The 17,263-nt window shown below is 39.0% G+C and overlaps 1 protein-coding gene across 1 annotated transcript; it reads right to left on the bottom strand.

The window, feature by feature from the left end:
* Nucleotides 1–1,531: 1,531 nt before the first annotated feature.
* On the bottom strand, nucleotides 1,532–17,207 carry tdrd7a (tudor domain containing 7 a). The gene is given in 21 exon segments (XM_065471229.1): nucleotides 1,532–1,764; nucleotides 3,831–3,991; nucleotides 4,256–4,449; nucleotides 4,964–5,133; nucleotides 5,319–5,499; nucleotides 7,322–7,432; nucleotides 7,536–7,670; nucleotides 7,894–7,977; nucleotides 8,564–8,698; nucleotides 9,274–9,485; nucleotides 9,640–9,751; nucleotides 11,454–11,646; nucleotides 12,521–12,717; nucleotides 12,880–13,311; nucleotides 14,487–14,657; nucleotides 14,928–14,968; nucleotides 15,794–15,831; nucleotides 16,197–16,292; nucleotides 16,455–16,569; nucleotides 16,734–16,878; nucleotides 17,004–17,207. Coding segments are annotated over 21 exon segments (3,360 nt in total).
* Nucleotides 17,208–17,263: the final 56 nt, after the last annotated feature.

Here is a 17,263-nt window from a genome sequence, read left to right as displayed (position 1 = left end):
GACTGAATCTCATCTCCAGCAAAGAGCAAACCAAACTTATGGGGAAGAGATCCTCCTCCTCCTTTCCTCGCTCACGGCTGCTGTGTCACTCCTGTGATGTCACGAAGATGCGCTGCCTCTATTATCGGACAATGGTTCACTATGTAGCGTAGCTCACGATAGCTGCAGGAGTCTGGGTAGGATATCGGTTAGTTTGGTGACTGTTAACCGCTTAAGTGCTGGACTCTGGATCCCTATTATTTTACTGTGCAATAAGTTATTGTATTCTTACAAGTACAGTGAGCAAATCAGTTTATGTTGGTTCTGCAATAAGCACCAATTTAAATTTAGGTTGGCTAAAGCGCAGACAGATGACTGTCTGTTAAAAAGAACTTTTATTTAAAACACTGTGTAGAATAATAAGTGGAGTAACAGCAGATGTTTGTTCGGACACGTTACAGTATTCTTCTAATACTGACAACTTAAGTCCACTCAAATCCATTAAAATTGTGAAATTATAATTCAGTCAGATTCAGTTTGTACAGACAGCAAAATAAAACTGTTTAAAATACTCATTTTAACGTAGGTGAAGCTACAGTTCATAATAAGTGTGTGTGTGGGGGGGGGGGAATCTGCAGTTAAAAGGACAGTTTTTTTATTTTCTACTTTGGTGATTAAATACATTCATCATAATAATAATACTAATAATAATGTTAAATATTATGTAGCAAAACTCAAAGCTGTTTAATAAGCACCTGATAAACAAGCAGCACTCTCCCAAGGCAGCTCACTCTGAACATTATTTACTTTAAAGGGAATATTACTGTATTTCATGTATATTAATTTTATTAGTTTTTTTCTTTTTAAAGCTACTTGAAGACGTTTGTAGTGCAGTTAAAGTCAGGTCAGGGTAGCATGACAGATGTTTACTTGATTACACAGACATTATGTAGGACTAAGATCGATACCTGTTATCCGTTACCTATTTTAAATAACTGGACATGAATAATCTGAGCTCCTTTAATATTACAAAACATATTTCTAACTTACTAGACAACTCTTTCGCTTGACAAAGGTGCCTTTAAAGGTTAGAAGAAAGGTAGAAATGTGAAATGTAAAAGTGAAATCAGGGGTTAAATGTGCAAACACTAACTTTACAATGTTAAAACTATATTGGCCAGTATACAAAATGATACTGGAAGGCAGAGGTTAAACTTGAAATCTTTATATGGTACTTACTTTCTATATTTTGAAAATACACATCACACTTGCAAGAATCTGCTTACAAGAAATTGCTGTTTATTTATATATTATATAAATAAACAGCTGCATTCACTGCAATATCAAACTCTGCAAAGTCAGCTCAGCTTAAAGAAAAAGCAAAACATGCAATAAAGAACACATGGCTTAACTAGAACCAAAAGAAAAAAATGCAGGACTTTTTTTTATTAACCTCAAGACTGTGACCCTACCAAATCTCAAAAGTCTTCGTACAGATTGAAGAACACTGAAACAGAACAAATGACATTTATCCCCATGTTGCGTTTCCATTCTAGGAAGTTCAAGAGAGCTCGGCATCAATCGCAGTCATAACTGTGTGGATCCAAAGGTCCTGATCATCCACTGTGGTGTCCACTAGGTAAACTGTCAACCTGCGCTCCCAAGGCTCACCTTTGACCTCCGACACATCTTGCACACTGTCCACCACTGCGACCAGTGCACGATTCTCTACATGATTTCTGAATAACATCGAGGAATCCTCTGACCATTGGTGCTGTGTTACACCTGTGTGATCAGGAAAAGGAAACAACTAGTATGTGTACACCACAGATTTCATATAAAACATGGACATGTCTACTACAACACCCCCCCACGGCCTTTTGCATTTTGGCTTCCACTATATTGAATGTTAGTAGTGACTATGTTTGGATGGATGGATGGATTATCTCCGTCATACCTCTCTAATCTTTCAACTAACAAAACCTCCAAATAGAACTCTCAGTCAGCTAGTAAGTTGCTTCTGGTTTTCCTAGAAGCAGGCTAAAACAGGCCTTTGCAATTGCGGCGCCCAAACTTTGGAACAGTCTGCCTCTTCATACTAAGATCTCTCCAACATTCGACATCTTTAAAACCTGCCTGAAAACACATCTTTACTCACTAGCTTTTAATTTTGACTGAGTTTTTGTTTTGTTCTTTGTGTTTGTTCTACTTTTTACCTTTTTAAAATGTTCAGCACTTTGGTCAAACTGTTGTTTTTAAAAGTGCTTATAAATAAATTGATTGATTGGATACTAAGTTGGGCCGTCAAATTAAGTCATATGCAACAAGATTTGCTTGTTGAACACTTCTTTGCAAGTGGCAAGCAGTCCCATGAAGGACATTCCAGGTTTCAGATGGCAGCTAACCCTCAAACAACAGAATTTTGCTATTCCATGGTAGACATTGTAATTGTACCTAGGGCTGTGCGATATGACCACAATCTCATATCCCGATATAAGACATTTATCATCCCGACAACGAGCGATATATATCAAAAATTTTACATTTTCTGTAAATTCTGTGAGTCTCGGGCAGCTCTACTTGCGTGAAGTGTTTTCAGCTGGGCGTCGTGTACTGGGAGTCGAGAGTTACATAAGTTGAAACTGCCACAATTTTCTTTGTATTTATTACACTGCGTGCTGCAGGGAAAAGCCTGTTCTCCGGTTTATTTTTTAGCACCTGACGGCTCTTTTTAGCTTCTCGTCCGTAAACACTCTGCATACTATTTCACATGATGGTTTTGTTGCTAACGACAACATATAAAAACTGCATTAGATTGCTGCAAAAACTATGAAAATCACAAATACAGTGGTAGGGCTGGACCATATCATACCGTTCACAGTAATACCGGTATAATGTTGGGCAACGATAAGAAAATGAAATATCGCGATAGAATATGGGTACAACGCGCATGCGCAGTGCCTTTGTTTTCATACGCACATGGCGAAAAAAAGCACGGTAGCGACGGAGAACGAGAAGGGCGAAAGCAGATCATTGAATGAAAAAGATTAACCAGAATTGGTTTGTAAAATTGCTGCAACTTCAGTGGTGTGGAACTGGTTTAGCTTTCATCCGTCAGATACACAACAAAGGACTATTTTTGGTAGAGAATGCTAGCGGGCTGTCATTATTACCTTGTTTTTTTAGAAAATACGGCATACTTAAAATCAATCCTTTGATTTTTCTGAAAATCAACAGTGCCCCTTATGTATGAATTCTGGTCGTGTTTACTGACCTCGAAACGATTTTATGTGGTACACGGCGCTCGAAAATCTGTTAAATGTTTTAATACGACTTTGCTAAGCTATGAAGCCGCACCGCTTGATGGATTGTCGGAGCATTACGGCCATCGTAGGCAGGAGCCTCGCGGAGTGATAAGTACTGTGCTTCAACATAATATTACTGTATTGTGTGTGTAGAACCTCTTTAAGTTTTGTGGATATTATACATGGTTATGCTGAGGATATGTCGGCCAATTTCCACTGGAAATGCCTTTTGGTTAAACTGTCAGCAAGGAATTTGCATTTGCACTGTTAATTTTTTTATATAACTTTAATGCACATGAAAAACAGCTGCTTGTTTAAGTGAAAATACACTGATGGGTTTTTTTGCACTAATAAAGTTGTGGAGTTGTAAAGTATTTTGTTTAGTGTCAGTTATATCGTTATCACAAATTTTCAAATGTATATCGTGATAAATATTTTTGGCCATATCGCCCTGCTCTATACAGTGGAGCATTAATTGATGAGTCTTAAATTATATATATTTAAATGCATGTCAACCAGTGAAGCTAAATGAAGAGGATAACTCACCTGCAAGTTGTGCAGTCATAGCCTGAAAGGGCAGCTGTCTGAACTCCTCTATTAAGGGCCTGATGAGCGTACTGTGGACCAGCTCATGCTTACCGTAGTCCAGCTGGTAGACAGACACCAAGCCATTGGAAAGACTCCCCTTCACCTTCACACGGTGCCAACTAGATACAGGTAAGCATCAGTTAAGCCATTGACCCTGACACAATAGCAACTTATTGATTTTAAACTGTGAACCTTGGCATCACACAGTAAAGCAGTTGAAGGTTTTCCTCCTAATATAAACTTATAAAGGAAGAATTCTTTAAGAATATCTTTAATAATTTTGGAGAAGACAACAATGTGTTAGGGAAGGAGAGAGAATAAGTGAAGTAGTTGATTTGTTTTGAAAAAACTGACAGACCTTTAGCAGCCATGTGTCAACTTACTTTTTGTCTATCTTGGCAGCATAGATGTTTCCTTTCTGGATGGTGGTGGTTGGGTTGGTCTTCCCTGTCTGGTTGTAATAAAGCATCATCTCCCCCATCAACACCACCAGCTTATGCAGGTCATGCCAAGCCTGCAGCACAAAGTAACCAGGGTGGCATGCCACTGGTACGAACACATCTATATTCTGACCAGGCTGAAAGAAGAGGACAAGGAAAATGACTTCTTGGTACTCCAGCTGTTTTGGGTCTGGAACAACCCCAAACCCATATTCTTTACAAATTTAATTTGGCCATAATCTGTAAACCAATGTGAGAAATTGCCCACACACACACACACACACACACACACACACACACACACACACACTTTGGACAAATTTGAAAAGCAAGATTATGTTGAACTTTAAACTGGACCAATTCTATTCCTTTTTTAATGCTTCAATGTTACAGTTTTATTGTTGGACTGTAGTAGAGTAACTGCATGTTTCACCATGCAAAACAATCGTTTTATTTTAAACTAAGCCCTGATGAACTTCAGTTTATTCTCTCTGAAACAAACCACTTTGGCTTCACCATGCTCCCTTTTAAACCAACTTTTTTCTGATTGGCTTCCCCTGGGAACAAAAGCATTTAGGGCTGTGTGCTTGAGACTACTATTCTTGCAGCCATCTTTTACTCCAAATAGAAGGTTATCTCATCTTCACGCACCAAGGGGAGATCCAGCAGAGGTGGCAGCTGAAGTAGTTGCGTCTGAGTTTTGGTGGGAGCATCCCCGCCCCCTGCTATGTGACGTAGCTGGGGTGAAGCCTTCACAGTGGGATCTGTAGGATTCGAGACTGAGCTGCTGAGAGACGACCTCTCCATCACAGGAGTGAGACCTACAAGTTTAAACAGCACCCCATTCAAAAAAGCACTGAGCTTTTAACAATTAAATGCCATCACTCTTATATTAGAGATTATGTGCTTAAATAAAAAAAAATAAAATAAAAAAAATAAAAGTTTCAGGTCAAATGTTGACTGCTGGTGGGAAGTATTTCACACCCAGAATGTTTATGATGTGCACCATTACCTGTATTCATGTTGCAACTGGTGATTGTGTTATTGTTCTGCATTGTGAGCTTCTTCCACAACTCTGACTGGGCCAAGTGATGGTTGATGCTCTCGTCCAACTGCTGACCGTCAACGCCAGTGAAAAGATACATATAGACAAGTGTGTCCTTTGTGTCCTGGTTTAGTTTCAAGATCTGAAAATGAAAAGAATTGTTAAAAGAATACATGGACAAAATGTACAAATTGAGAGCTTACATTTATCGTGACTGCTTTACACAGTTGCACTTTGGAGTCAACTGATACTTAACTGCACATCTACTAATGAATCAAAATACGACAACCGTAAGTCTACCACACTGTTAGAACCTACAAGACCTGTGATTTGCCCTGTGATGAACAGCACTAATACAGTGCCAGCAGATCCTTTATTTTGTGCATTTTGAGTGAAAGAGCCAACACAAATCATATTTGGTCCAACACATTCTCAACATCCATTAGAAGTTCATGGTTTGTGGATCCTAGGGGTGGGCGGTATAAACGGTATATGGTAGAAACTATATAAATTTGGCCAACGGTAGAGATTTTGACTATACCACTCTACCGCGATAGCGCATGCTGATGGTGTCATCAAGCTGCGCCTGTTTTGGTCGAAAGCATTGCAGCAGCTGCAAACAACATCATCTGCAAATTATGCCGGGCGACAGTAATAGCAAAGAGACTAAGCACTTTTGGAATATGGGGAAAGCCAAAAACTTCCTCAAGTTCCGTACCATTGATTCATTAATGCTGAATTCTCTCGCAGCTGCTCTATTCCCATGTTGTTGCAGTATATTAATGACTAACTTTGTATTGTGGATGGATTATCTCAGTTGTTCTAACTGAAGTTTGGTCCGTTTATAACATCCTGCCATGCAATTGCATGTGTCCCTAACCACCAGAAACCCTCACGTTAACTTTTATCAAGTGGAAAAAAGTTAGCGTTCATCCTCCAGCTTCACTGTGCTAATGTTATGCTAACGTAGCTGTTTTACTAGCAATCGCATAGGACATCATTATATACCAGCTAGTCTGACTTCAGTAACCCTACAAACGTCACTGCTGTTTAGTTTTCTCTCTTCATATATGTTGGAAGTGACAGCAGAGCTGTACGATTTAATTTTTTCAGAAATCTCTCAGTCAGAACATGGCATATCATGTTTAGGTGGAAACTAGCGAGCTAACTTCCTGCTAACATCTAACTCCGTTGAATTTAATAAATTCTGTTTTCATGGATGCCTGGATGTTAAACTTAACTGCTACACCTGGTAAAGCAGCAACGCTGATCATTTTATTAAAAATGAAAGAATTTAGACAGTTTTTAACTCTCAGTGTGCCGCAGTGTTTGTTTTACTTTGAGACCTCAAGCAGACGGCGTTTTGGACCCAGATTACTTCACGAGGCTCCTGACTACGGCAGCCTTAATGCTTCGACCAGCCATCAAACGGTGTGCATTCATAGCTTACCAAAGTCGTACTAAAACATTTCTTGACAGATTTCTGCGCGCCGTGTACTACATAAAATCAGTTCAAGGTCAGTAAGCACAACCAGAATTCATACATAAGGCGCACTGTCGATTTTTGAGAAAATTAAAGGATTTTAAGTGTGCCTTATAGTGTGTAAAATACGTTATACAGAAAAGAATATATCGCGATATATATCGTTACCGCACATGCTTCAAATTATACCGTGATATGGATTTTAGGCCATATCGCCCAGCCCTAGTGGATCCTTAGACCAATGACAGTAGATGCTGTCCATAGTTCTTCCACTACCAATGCTGGTTATGGTATGTCTCAACAGTCAAATCTTTCCTGTTTAGAGATACTTCATTCCATTAACCTGACAATTTGTCAAAAATCACTCCGGTCTTTCACACTGGCCATTATTCCAGAATGCAATTACAAGTTACTGTGCTTCAAACTGAAGATTTTATTATCAGCAGCATTTACCCAGTCTATTTTTTGATGTAGATATTACCTTCATTTTACAGGCTTCAGAGCCCATAACAGCCTCCTTCACCCACAGAATGGCTTCTTGGCTCCAGTCTCCCTCAGGAACAGGAAGGTCAGCTAGGCGACATTTAATAGCCTGGGGAAGACACAATTACAAACCTTTACATGTGTTACAAGACTCGTGAAGCCTGTCTGACCACTGAGTTCTCCATCACCTAGAACAAACACAAGTAACTAACCTGTGGTGGGATGATGATGAAGTCTTTCAAAAAAAGAGGGGGGATCTCCCGAAGATCAGTGAGTTCTACTGTTGCTGGGACACCAAAGTCAATGAAGGAAATCTCCATCACTCTGTTACCGTACATGTTGGTGATCTAAAAATAAAAGCAACAAAATTTCATTTGGTGCCAAATTTCCAAAAATAATAATAGAAGAAGGAGAAGGAGGAGGAGGAGGAGGAGGAGGAGCAGGAGAAGGAGAAGGAGAAGAAGAAGAAAAAAAACAACTTACTGGTCATGATTTTTGACATCCTCAAAATATTTCTTTAAATTATTTTTAAGTCTTCAAACAAATACATTGCCAATATTTGTTTCCTACCTCCACTCTGGCCCATTTTCCTTTGTAGCGAGCTAGACAGAACTTGCCAATGAAGGGCCTAGACACCAGGAACTCAGATGTCATCTAGTAAGAAGGGGAAAGAAAAAAAATTTTAACATGTAAAAATGTAACAGTGTTAGAAAGCTTCGCCCATTCCACAGGTGAAACGGCAATTGCAAGGAACTCATATCTGAGAGAAGTACAAATAATGAATAAAACCGAGTAAATGACAAAAGTGTCTGAAGTCTGTGGCAGGAATCAAATGCACTGTCAAGGAGATAAAGACAGGCACACAAAAAAAGAAAGGAAGCCATTCGTGCTCAAAGGTCATCCTTAAGGGAAAACCTCCAACAAGAACATTTTTTTAAAGACTAGATGTTTTCTGCATTCATTGTTCTTTGTATTTAAAATAAATGCATGCTTCTGAAAAGAAATTTAAACAGCCAATGTCAGGTACAACAACTGTACAAAAACCTCGTTGTCCCTGAGGCCCAGTATGGGGAATGTATTTTTCCCTCCTTATCTTTATCACTACACTATCAGCTGTTTATAACTTCTCACAAAAACACATGCCGAAAAATACAATCCTGCACACGTAGTATGTGGAAATGGCCTCATTCCACTTTCTTCCACTCTTCCATGAATGTATGTACTATAAAGTGTTATATACCTGGGAAATGAAGTAGGCCTCTGTTTCTTCTAGTAACTTGCTCAGTCTTGCAGTTCCACGGGAAGGGAGCTGGCAGTACAAGGTGCCATCTTGACACACATTTGTGACAGACACATCCTGATAGGTAACATTTACCTACAGGCAACAATATCATATTAGAATCATATTAGAAGTCATCAAAAACTTGTGTGATGCAGCAATGATGATAATGATTAGAGTCTCACACACAAAACAGTCTTTGCATTTTCATATTATTTCTGGCTATTTAATGAGCTAAAATGAGTGCATTACGCTTCAATAAATGAAACCCAGATTCATTTATTGAAGCATAATGAACTCATTTTAAAAAGCAGTTTTATTACTACAATACATAAAAACTACAATAAAGATAATGAAAGTTTTGCTGCACTCCCAAAGTTATTTGTGTACTCTTGCATTTTTAAATTAAGTAACACATGTGTTTCTCAGGAAAAATAACAAGCAGCAAGCTCTGCCTGAGGGCTAACAAATCACTTTGCTCCCAGCTGAATATAAAACTGCAATTTCCAAACCTCCCACACACGCAAACACACACCCCTACTGTAACATAAGACACAATAAAGTACGGGTAACACAGCACCACTTAGTGGTTATGTTGAGTTTATAAGGAAAATATGAAAAGGGGAGGGAAAATAATTACAAATCTAACTCTTCCCCACACGTAAACCTACAGACAGAGGGTTGTTCATGGTCTTGTCCTGTAGAGCCTTCAGGCAGGCGGAGTTGATGTTGAGGTCGTCATCCTGTGAAGTATCATAAAGTACTGCTGTAGGTACTTCACTCTCTTGGCATGGCTCTAATGTTTCCATCAGCAGGATCTTTCCAACTGCCACGTTATCCATAAGTGAGAGCACCAATGGATGGGAGCTGAATCCTTCTAGGCCTGACAGGAGGATAGTAAAGAAATAGAAAAAGATGAAGATGACGGCAAGAGCATCAGGGTAACAGTGACTCCTAAAAACATTTCCTTCTTTATCTAGAGATTGAGTTTGGTCTGTATACAACAGTCAAACAGAATTTCCTAATGTTCTACATACCTGCAAGCTGAACATTAGTGGCTTGAAAGGGCAGGGAAAGAAAGTCCCTGTGTAGTTCCAGCAGATTTTTCATGTTAGTCTCTACAGAGAAGCCATAGTCCATGTAGTAAACCTGACAGACACACAGAGAGGTTCTTTGGTTTCACATGTCTACGTATATACACACACACACACACACACACAAGTTAAATATTATAAGACTTTTGGAGACCTTTTAATAGACACTGTATTGTGATGGAGCTTAAACATCAGTCTCACACATGTTGAGACTGAACTTACAATAAAAAAACAACAACATACAAAGCATTAATTTTCAAAAGTAAGAATGCACTCTTTCTAAGTAAGAGTGTACATAAAGTTGGTTTAGTTTAACATTAGAACCACAGAAGGGGTCATTTTAACCCCTTGGCATTAAAAAAAAAAAAAAAAAAAAAATCCTTTTACCTCTGTGAAAATAAAACCCCATCATCTCATATTCCTACACAGGGCTTATTCATCACATACTGAATTTCTAGGTGTGCTGAATTTTAAACAACTGTTTTGACATGAAGGCTGCTATAACATGAGCCAGAGCTAGACAGATGTTAGTATCTGCATACATATTTAGATAAAAAATAAAATAAAAATTAAAAAAAAATTACTGCCAAGGTGAGCATGGGATTCTGAACTAAAGCAGAGTGGGTAAGAGGTGGGAGTGTGTGCCAGTGGAGAACTGGCCATTTTACTGACTGTACAGAGCAGCGAAGAAACCACAGCTGAACGCAACAGAGTGCACAGTATGGAGAACTAATCAGAGGGAAATACATTTTTTTGTTGCAAGAGAGGTCAAAATGACACTTTCAACAAGTTCGAAATCCTGGAAGTTAGTGTTAAGAACACGACATACAAATGCATGAATCTATGAATGCTTAGGGTCATAAGTGTGCTACAGCATATCACAGCTGTCTTAAGTGTGAGGGATGTGGTACAGTCCATTGCAGGGATAATACAGAGACAAAACCATAAATTAAAATTTCTTTGTATCGTGAGAAACTTGAGAAACCCATGCAAATACAAATATTCCAGTGTGTCAAGGTTAAAACACTTTCAAAGCAAACCATGTTGCATATCTTAATTTGCGTGAGCATGCCACTTTCGTAAGCCACTTGTCCTTAAACTTGCATTTTTTTTTATTTTTTTTTTTATTTACATAGACTAACAGCCACACTATCAAACTTATCTACTTAAACTAATTCTTAAGGGAAACAGTAGTACCATTAGATTTTAATCCACCAACGTGTGGGATCATCTAGACTGAGAATGAAACAAAAAGAAGAGCTTTGAATGACCTTAAATATGCCTGGAGAACTCTTCCTGAGCACCACTTAAAGAAATTCCAAGAAACAGAGTTCAGTCTGTGTTAAAGAGTAACATGTGAGCATAACAATATTGACTTTCCAACTTTATATGCTTTAGCTCTATTCATGTTTCATAAATCACTGCCACCATCTCTGATTTCCCAGCAAAATATAGAGAAATGAGACATGGATCAAGACTTTTGGACAGTTAAATGCTCTTACACTTAAAAACTGCCTGATGGTTTAGCCAAATTAAAAAGCTTGGCTCTATCAATATAATTTACTGAGACACATAAAGGGGATTAAAAAGCAACAACAACAAAAACAGTGACATTGTGTGTCAGAAACTCTCAGGGTGACTCAAATTGTAGTGGGTGCAACTAAATATTTTAAAGATAAAACATTTAGGACTTTAAAGACTTGTAAACACACTAGCACAGAAATACGGTTAAAAATAAATAAATTCAAGAAATTTACCTTGACCTTGTTGGGGCCTGTGACCTCTAAGACCTGTCCTCTGGCCATCTCAGCTCCATCCTCACCTCTGACGGCTACAAGCTGACCAACAATGGGATTAGACACAGGATGCTGAATGGAGCTTTGGCTGTAAAAGGATTGCATGGCATCCTCCATGGCTTCCTGGGCGTTGGAGTAGTTCTCACCTACATACCTGAAGACAGAGAGATTTATCACTTCACATATATTCAATTTGTCATAACTTACTGTGGGGGAAAACATTTTTGTATTTTCAAATTAAATCCAAATAATGAAGGTTGCAAGACATGATTTTAGTCATAATAAATCCCAAACAAACAAACACAAAAAAAGACATGGAGGACAAACTGAATTGATATTATGTAATAATAATAATAATAATAATAATAATAATAATAATAATAATAATAGATTGCATTTATATAGCACTTTTCGAGACCCTCAAAGCACTTTACAATTCCACTATTCATTCACTCTCACATTCACACACTGGTGGAGGCAAGCTACAGTTGTAGCCACAGCTGCCCTGGGGCAGACTGACAGAAGCGAGGCTGCCATATTGCGCCATTGGCCCCTCTGGCCATCACCAGTAGGCGGTAGGTGAAGCGTCTTGCCCAGGGACACAACCAAGACAGACAGAGCTGGGGATCGAACCGGCAACTTTCCAGTTACAAGATGAGCTTCTCAACCCCCTGAACCACGGTATGTTTATACTTTACTATATTATATGTTTGTATGTCCTATACTGGCCACACAAATGCTGTCTGGTGCACTGACTCAAACTTGTATTTACTGGATGAGAAGTTTCTTCTGCAGCATGGAATCCTTGATTAAAATTCATACACTCATTTCACTACTGAACTGCCTGATTAAAAGTCTCTGACTTATGACTACCGGGTATATTTCACATTGAAAGATTTGAACAAAATTATTTTTCAAAGGTTTTACATTTTTCTCTTCCATTTTGTTGACTGAGTTTAAATTATTTTTTAGATTTAATAATGCATTAAGAAGTACAAAAATGTCTGCATTAATAAAGTCTGTCTCACCTTACAGTAACGGCATTGGTGGTCTTGACTTCAGTAACCAGCACTGATGGGTATTGCACTGAGGGAAGAACTAAAGAGGGAGGAACCACAGGACTCAGGACCTTCAGACCAGAAGGAAGAGGATGCCTTATACCCTGCTGGTTTTCTCGACCGTCTGTGGGTTTTATGTCTGCTCTGCTTGATTTGTAGAGGATGGCCTGATCACAGGAAAGAACGAAAACATAACCATTGTTAGAATCATTGTTGTTTTAGCTGCAAACAATCACCATTTTCACCCCTACGGTTTCTGTGTTACCCATCAGAACGCCTACTGCTGTTTACTCAACTTATACGTCACCTACACTGCATCAATCTCTTACCTTCTTCTTGTCATGTGGCAAGGGGTACTCCACATTGCATATATCAAGCAAAAGAGACAAGTTGTCCAGCACATGCTCAGGGAATGGCACCTTGTATGTGTCCATAAAAAGTTTGGGCAAAGCATGGGCCCACAGACCCTGGCTGTATTTGGAAAGGAGCTCCTTTATTTTCTGACGAACATCAGCTGAGACAACAGCACACGGTTTTGATGGAGGACATGGTGTAGAATCAGAAGTGGGACTGAATGTAACTTGTGTACAAGGGCTTTCAGGTGTTGAGGGACATGAAGAAAAATGTGTGCTGGTAGTGCTTAAATTGTTGGGCGATGCTTGTGGAGTGCTGGTGGTGCTCTTTAAAGAACCAGGAGATTTCTTGGTAGGCAGAGGAGGGTAGACCAGCCGGTCGGCTCGGTTGGTGGAAAGTTGCTCCACCTTTGGAAGAAGATAAATGAGACACACAAAAAATAGAAAATCTTAAATAAAGCCGTTAAGCATACAATCAAAGACAGCAACACACCTCCAACTTACCCCATCTCTAACACCCTTCTCTGTCATTCTAACCTTCTCCATGACCTCCTTCATTAAATCCAGGAATCTTAAATGTACTCCTGCCTGGCAGCTCCATTAAAATTCTTTGTCTAATAAATCCACTATACCTCATTTGCACACTTCCAAACCATCTCAACCTTGCCTCAAACTTTGTCTCCTCAAACTTTGACTCATTTTTAATCTTGTCTATCCTGGTCATTCCCAGTGAAATTCGGAGCATCTTAAACTCTGCTACCTCCCTCTCATTTTATACGTGTGTATTCTGTCTCGCTTCCAACTTTCTTCTTCACTCCAGTGCATACCGCCATCTATCCAGACTCTCCTTCACCTGCTCGCTACTTTTACTACAGATTGGTGCTCACAGATGACATTGCAAAGTCCAGGGAAACTCCTACCTGACCTCATCTGTCAACCTGCCCATCACCACCGCAAGCAAGAAGGGACTCAGAGCTGATCCCTGATGTAATCCCATCCCCATCTTGAACCCATCTGTCACTCCCATTACACACCTCACCACCATTTCAGTGTCCGCATACATATCCTACACCACCTCACATGCTTCTCCTTGCCACTCCTGACTTCCTCGTGCAGTACAATAGTTAGTTGGCACCTTATCATATGCTTTCTCTACATCCACAGAGACACGGTGAAGCTCCTTCTAGTGCACTCTTCTGGCATGAAGCCATACTGCTGCTCATTGACTGCCACCTCTCTTAAGCTAGCTTCAACAACTCTGAGGCATAGCATAACTTTTTCCTTTGCTATAGGTCTGAAAACTAGTACTGGTAACGATTTCAACTGAAAATACTATCACTTCCTAAGAGTTTGTTAAAAAAAAAAAAAAAAACTTGACTAAAAGTACTTTTTTTTAAAAAGCATCACGATACCTCCACAACCACCCTTACTAATCCTTTTTTGGCATTTTAAACTACAAGTTTTCAAAATAATTGATTCTGAGACTGCAGAACTGAGTGTGAAATTGAAAACTGTCACTGGGTTTACAACCTAACATAAAACAAGACATTAAAAAGAACAAAAAAACAAAAAACTCAACTTACCATACACACGTGTGTCCACTTTACCATGTCCCTGAGCACCTGAGGATGGAGGTTCTGACTGAACATATCACAATAGAGTTCTGAGAGTTTTGACATCCACAGTCCACTGTAGTACTTCTCCAGGAGCTGACTTATTTGACTCTGCACCAGCTCCACGTCATACTCACTATCCTGCATGGAGGGATTTGAACGATCATGTGTTGTATTGCCACCTATGGGTTAAAACTTTCTACTATACCATATTATCAAAACTATGCAAAAGTTGTTTTCTTAAACAGAAAGCATCTGATGTGCCTTCAGTGATCAAATAGTTTAACTGAAAGAGTATAAATATGGATTCTAAGTGTATTTATTTACTCAGAAGTATTAAGATTGTCCTGACCATCTAAAGAGCACACTTTATATTCTAATATTGACAAAATTAACAGCAACAGACCGTACCTGGGATTGGCTGGGAATAGATACTCGCTGTAGGTTCACTTCTGAAAAATGTTTGAAAAGATAGAAATTAAGTAAATACACTTTGATACAAGCCAGTCTCAAAAGCAGAGCACTGCTGTTTGTTGTTAATCTTTATATATATGCTGTATTAACTTATTAAATCAATCATTAGTACTAGAGCAAAACTTTGTTTCATTTCAGATCCTATGATTATTGTGACCATGCATTGTCCTGAGCACTATAGCTGATAAAAAGTCAAACACTTCAATATGGTGCTGGTTAAACTGTCATCTGTGCAGCTAAATACAAGAATAATGGATTGCATTTATATAGCGCTTTTCGAGACCCTCAAAGCGCTTTACAATTCCACTATTCATTCACTCTCACAGTCACACACTGGTGGAGGCAAGCTACAGTTGTAGCCACAGCTGCCCTGGGGCAGACTGACAGAAGCGAGGCTGCCATATCGCGCCCCTCTGGCCATCACCAGTAGGCAACGGGTGAAGTGTCTTGCCCAAGGACACAACGACTGAGACTGTCCAAGCCGGGGCTCGAACTGGCAACCTTCCGATTACAAGACAAACTGCCAACTCTTCAGCCACGATCGCCCCATATCACAAGAGTGATATATTGTGATGCTGCACAGCCAAATTCACTTTACTAACAAGCTTGGTACTGTTTGTACTTTTCTTTAGTAATACATTACCAAGCCTGACTTGAAAAGATGTAAAAATATGCCCAAAGAGCAGTTTAAAAGCAGATATATGTAAAAGCACTATATTTGTGTAACTCTTGCTATACTTGGATTTAACTTAGAAAGTTGTGCTATCAGAAGAAAAAAAAAAGAAAAGAAAAATCTCAAATACCTTTGGAGTTTTTGGAGTTCATCAAGTTCTTCTCTTTCCTGTTAGCAACATAGATATCTTACAGCACAATGTGACTTCATAACAATAAGCTGTCATTCAACAGTGATATTGTTTTTCATTCAATAGTAAGCTAAATAACTTGGCCTGGTGTCTCACTCAAAAGTTTCTCAATTATTCTTTTCTTGGTTTTGTCACATTTTCAAAGCCATCAAATCTGACTTTAATGCTGATATAAGATTACTTGGGCCATGTTTTAGTTTAAACTAATATCATAACTGGAGTAAGGACACAGAATTTTGCATTCATGTAGCTATGATTCTTAAAGGCTATACATTACTAAAATTACACAGTACATTTTTTTGAGGAGAGCTTAAGTTTAATTTGCCCACAAGTGTATCTTCACCTGTTAGGTGTAACACATGCTGGTTTTAAAGCTGGTTGAGGAGCTGGTTGTCGGTGTTCAACTGGTGTGATGGAGCTTAAACCTTGGTCCAACTTCCTAGCATTTGGGAAGATTTGGGAAGAGTATGACAGAGTGTGACAAAGAATTTCTGCAAAGCTGAAATTACAGTTACATAAAGCTATTGTCTAACTATTGCTTATAATTCCTTAAATAAATAAATAAATAAATAAATAAATAAATAAAGCAGATATTATTTACCTGTAGTCCCCTGAGGCACTGAAACCTCTATAGCCACCATAGGGCCAAGAACGGTTTTTTGGTGAATAACATTTACTATGAGCTGAAGGTTGGCGGAGTGAAGTCCTTGGCCTCACTAAAACCAAGGAAAGAAAAACAAACCATATAAATAATGACCAATGTTTCCCCACAGATACGGTGTATGAAAACCTGCCCAATCATTATGACATTAATCTATTTTTTTTCTCTGTCTAAGACGAGACCATGATTAATTAGTTGTTCCAACTAAGAAACACCTACCATTGAGCATGTATGCGTTGGGAGGCTTGAATCTCATCTTGCAGTTCACAAGCTGGGAGCGACCAGATTTCTTCGAGGTTTTCTGCCTGGCAACCAATTCAGCAATGTTGGCAGTCTCCTCATACACTGCAGCTAAGCACTGTAACTAAGGAAAAGATTAATAAAAATTTGTTTAATAAAAAATTTCTAGCAGTTATAAGTCTCCCAGTTCTTTGATGTTTGATGAGGCAGTAGTGTAGAGGGAAAACATTTTTTAAACAATACACTCACCTGACCCATGCTGTGCTCAAGTTTCACAACGGAGGGAATGCTTCTGAGGTAGTCCTCGAGCTTTGAGAAGCCCAGCTTCTCCAGTGGGATGTTCTCTCCACACAGTGACCGGTACTCTGACTGAAGGTTGTCAATTGACACGCCGTCTTTGCTGGACTGGAGGACAGCCCGCAATATCCTCTTGACGAACTCAGCATCTGCCATCTTGGAAAACTGAGACTTGCTCAGAACTGAGAAAAACAGAAAGCAAAACATGTTCT

The sequence above is a fragment of the Pelmatolapia mariae genome, linkage group LG6 (assembly GCF_036321145.2).
Source record: "Pelmatolapia mariae isolate MD_Pm_ZW linkage group LG6, Pm_UMD_F_2, whole genome shotgun sequence".
Classification (NCBI taxonomy): Eukaryota; Metazoa; Chordata; class Actinopteri; order Cichliformes; family Cichlidae; genus Pelmatolapia; species Pelmatolapia mariae.
This window is presented reverse-complemented; position numbering and strand designations above follow the sequence as displayed.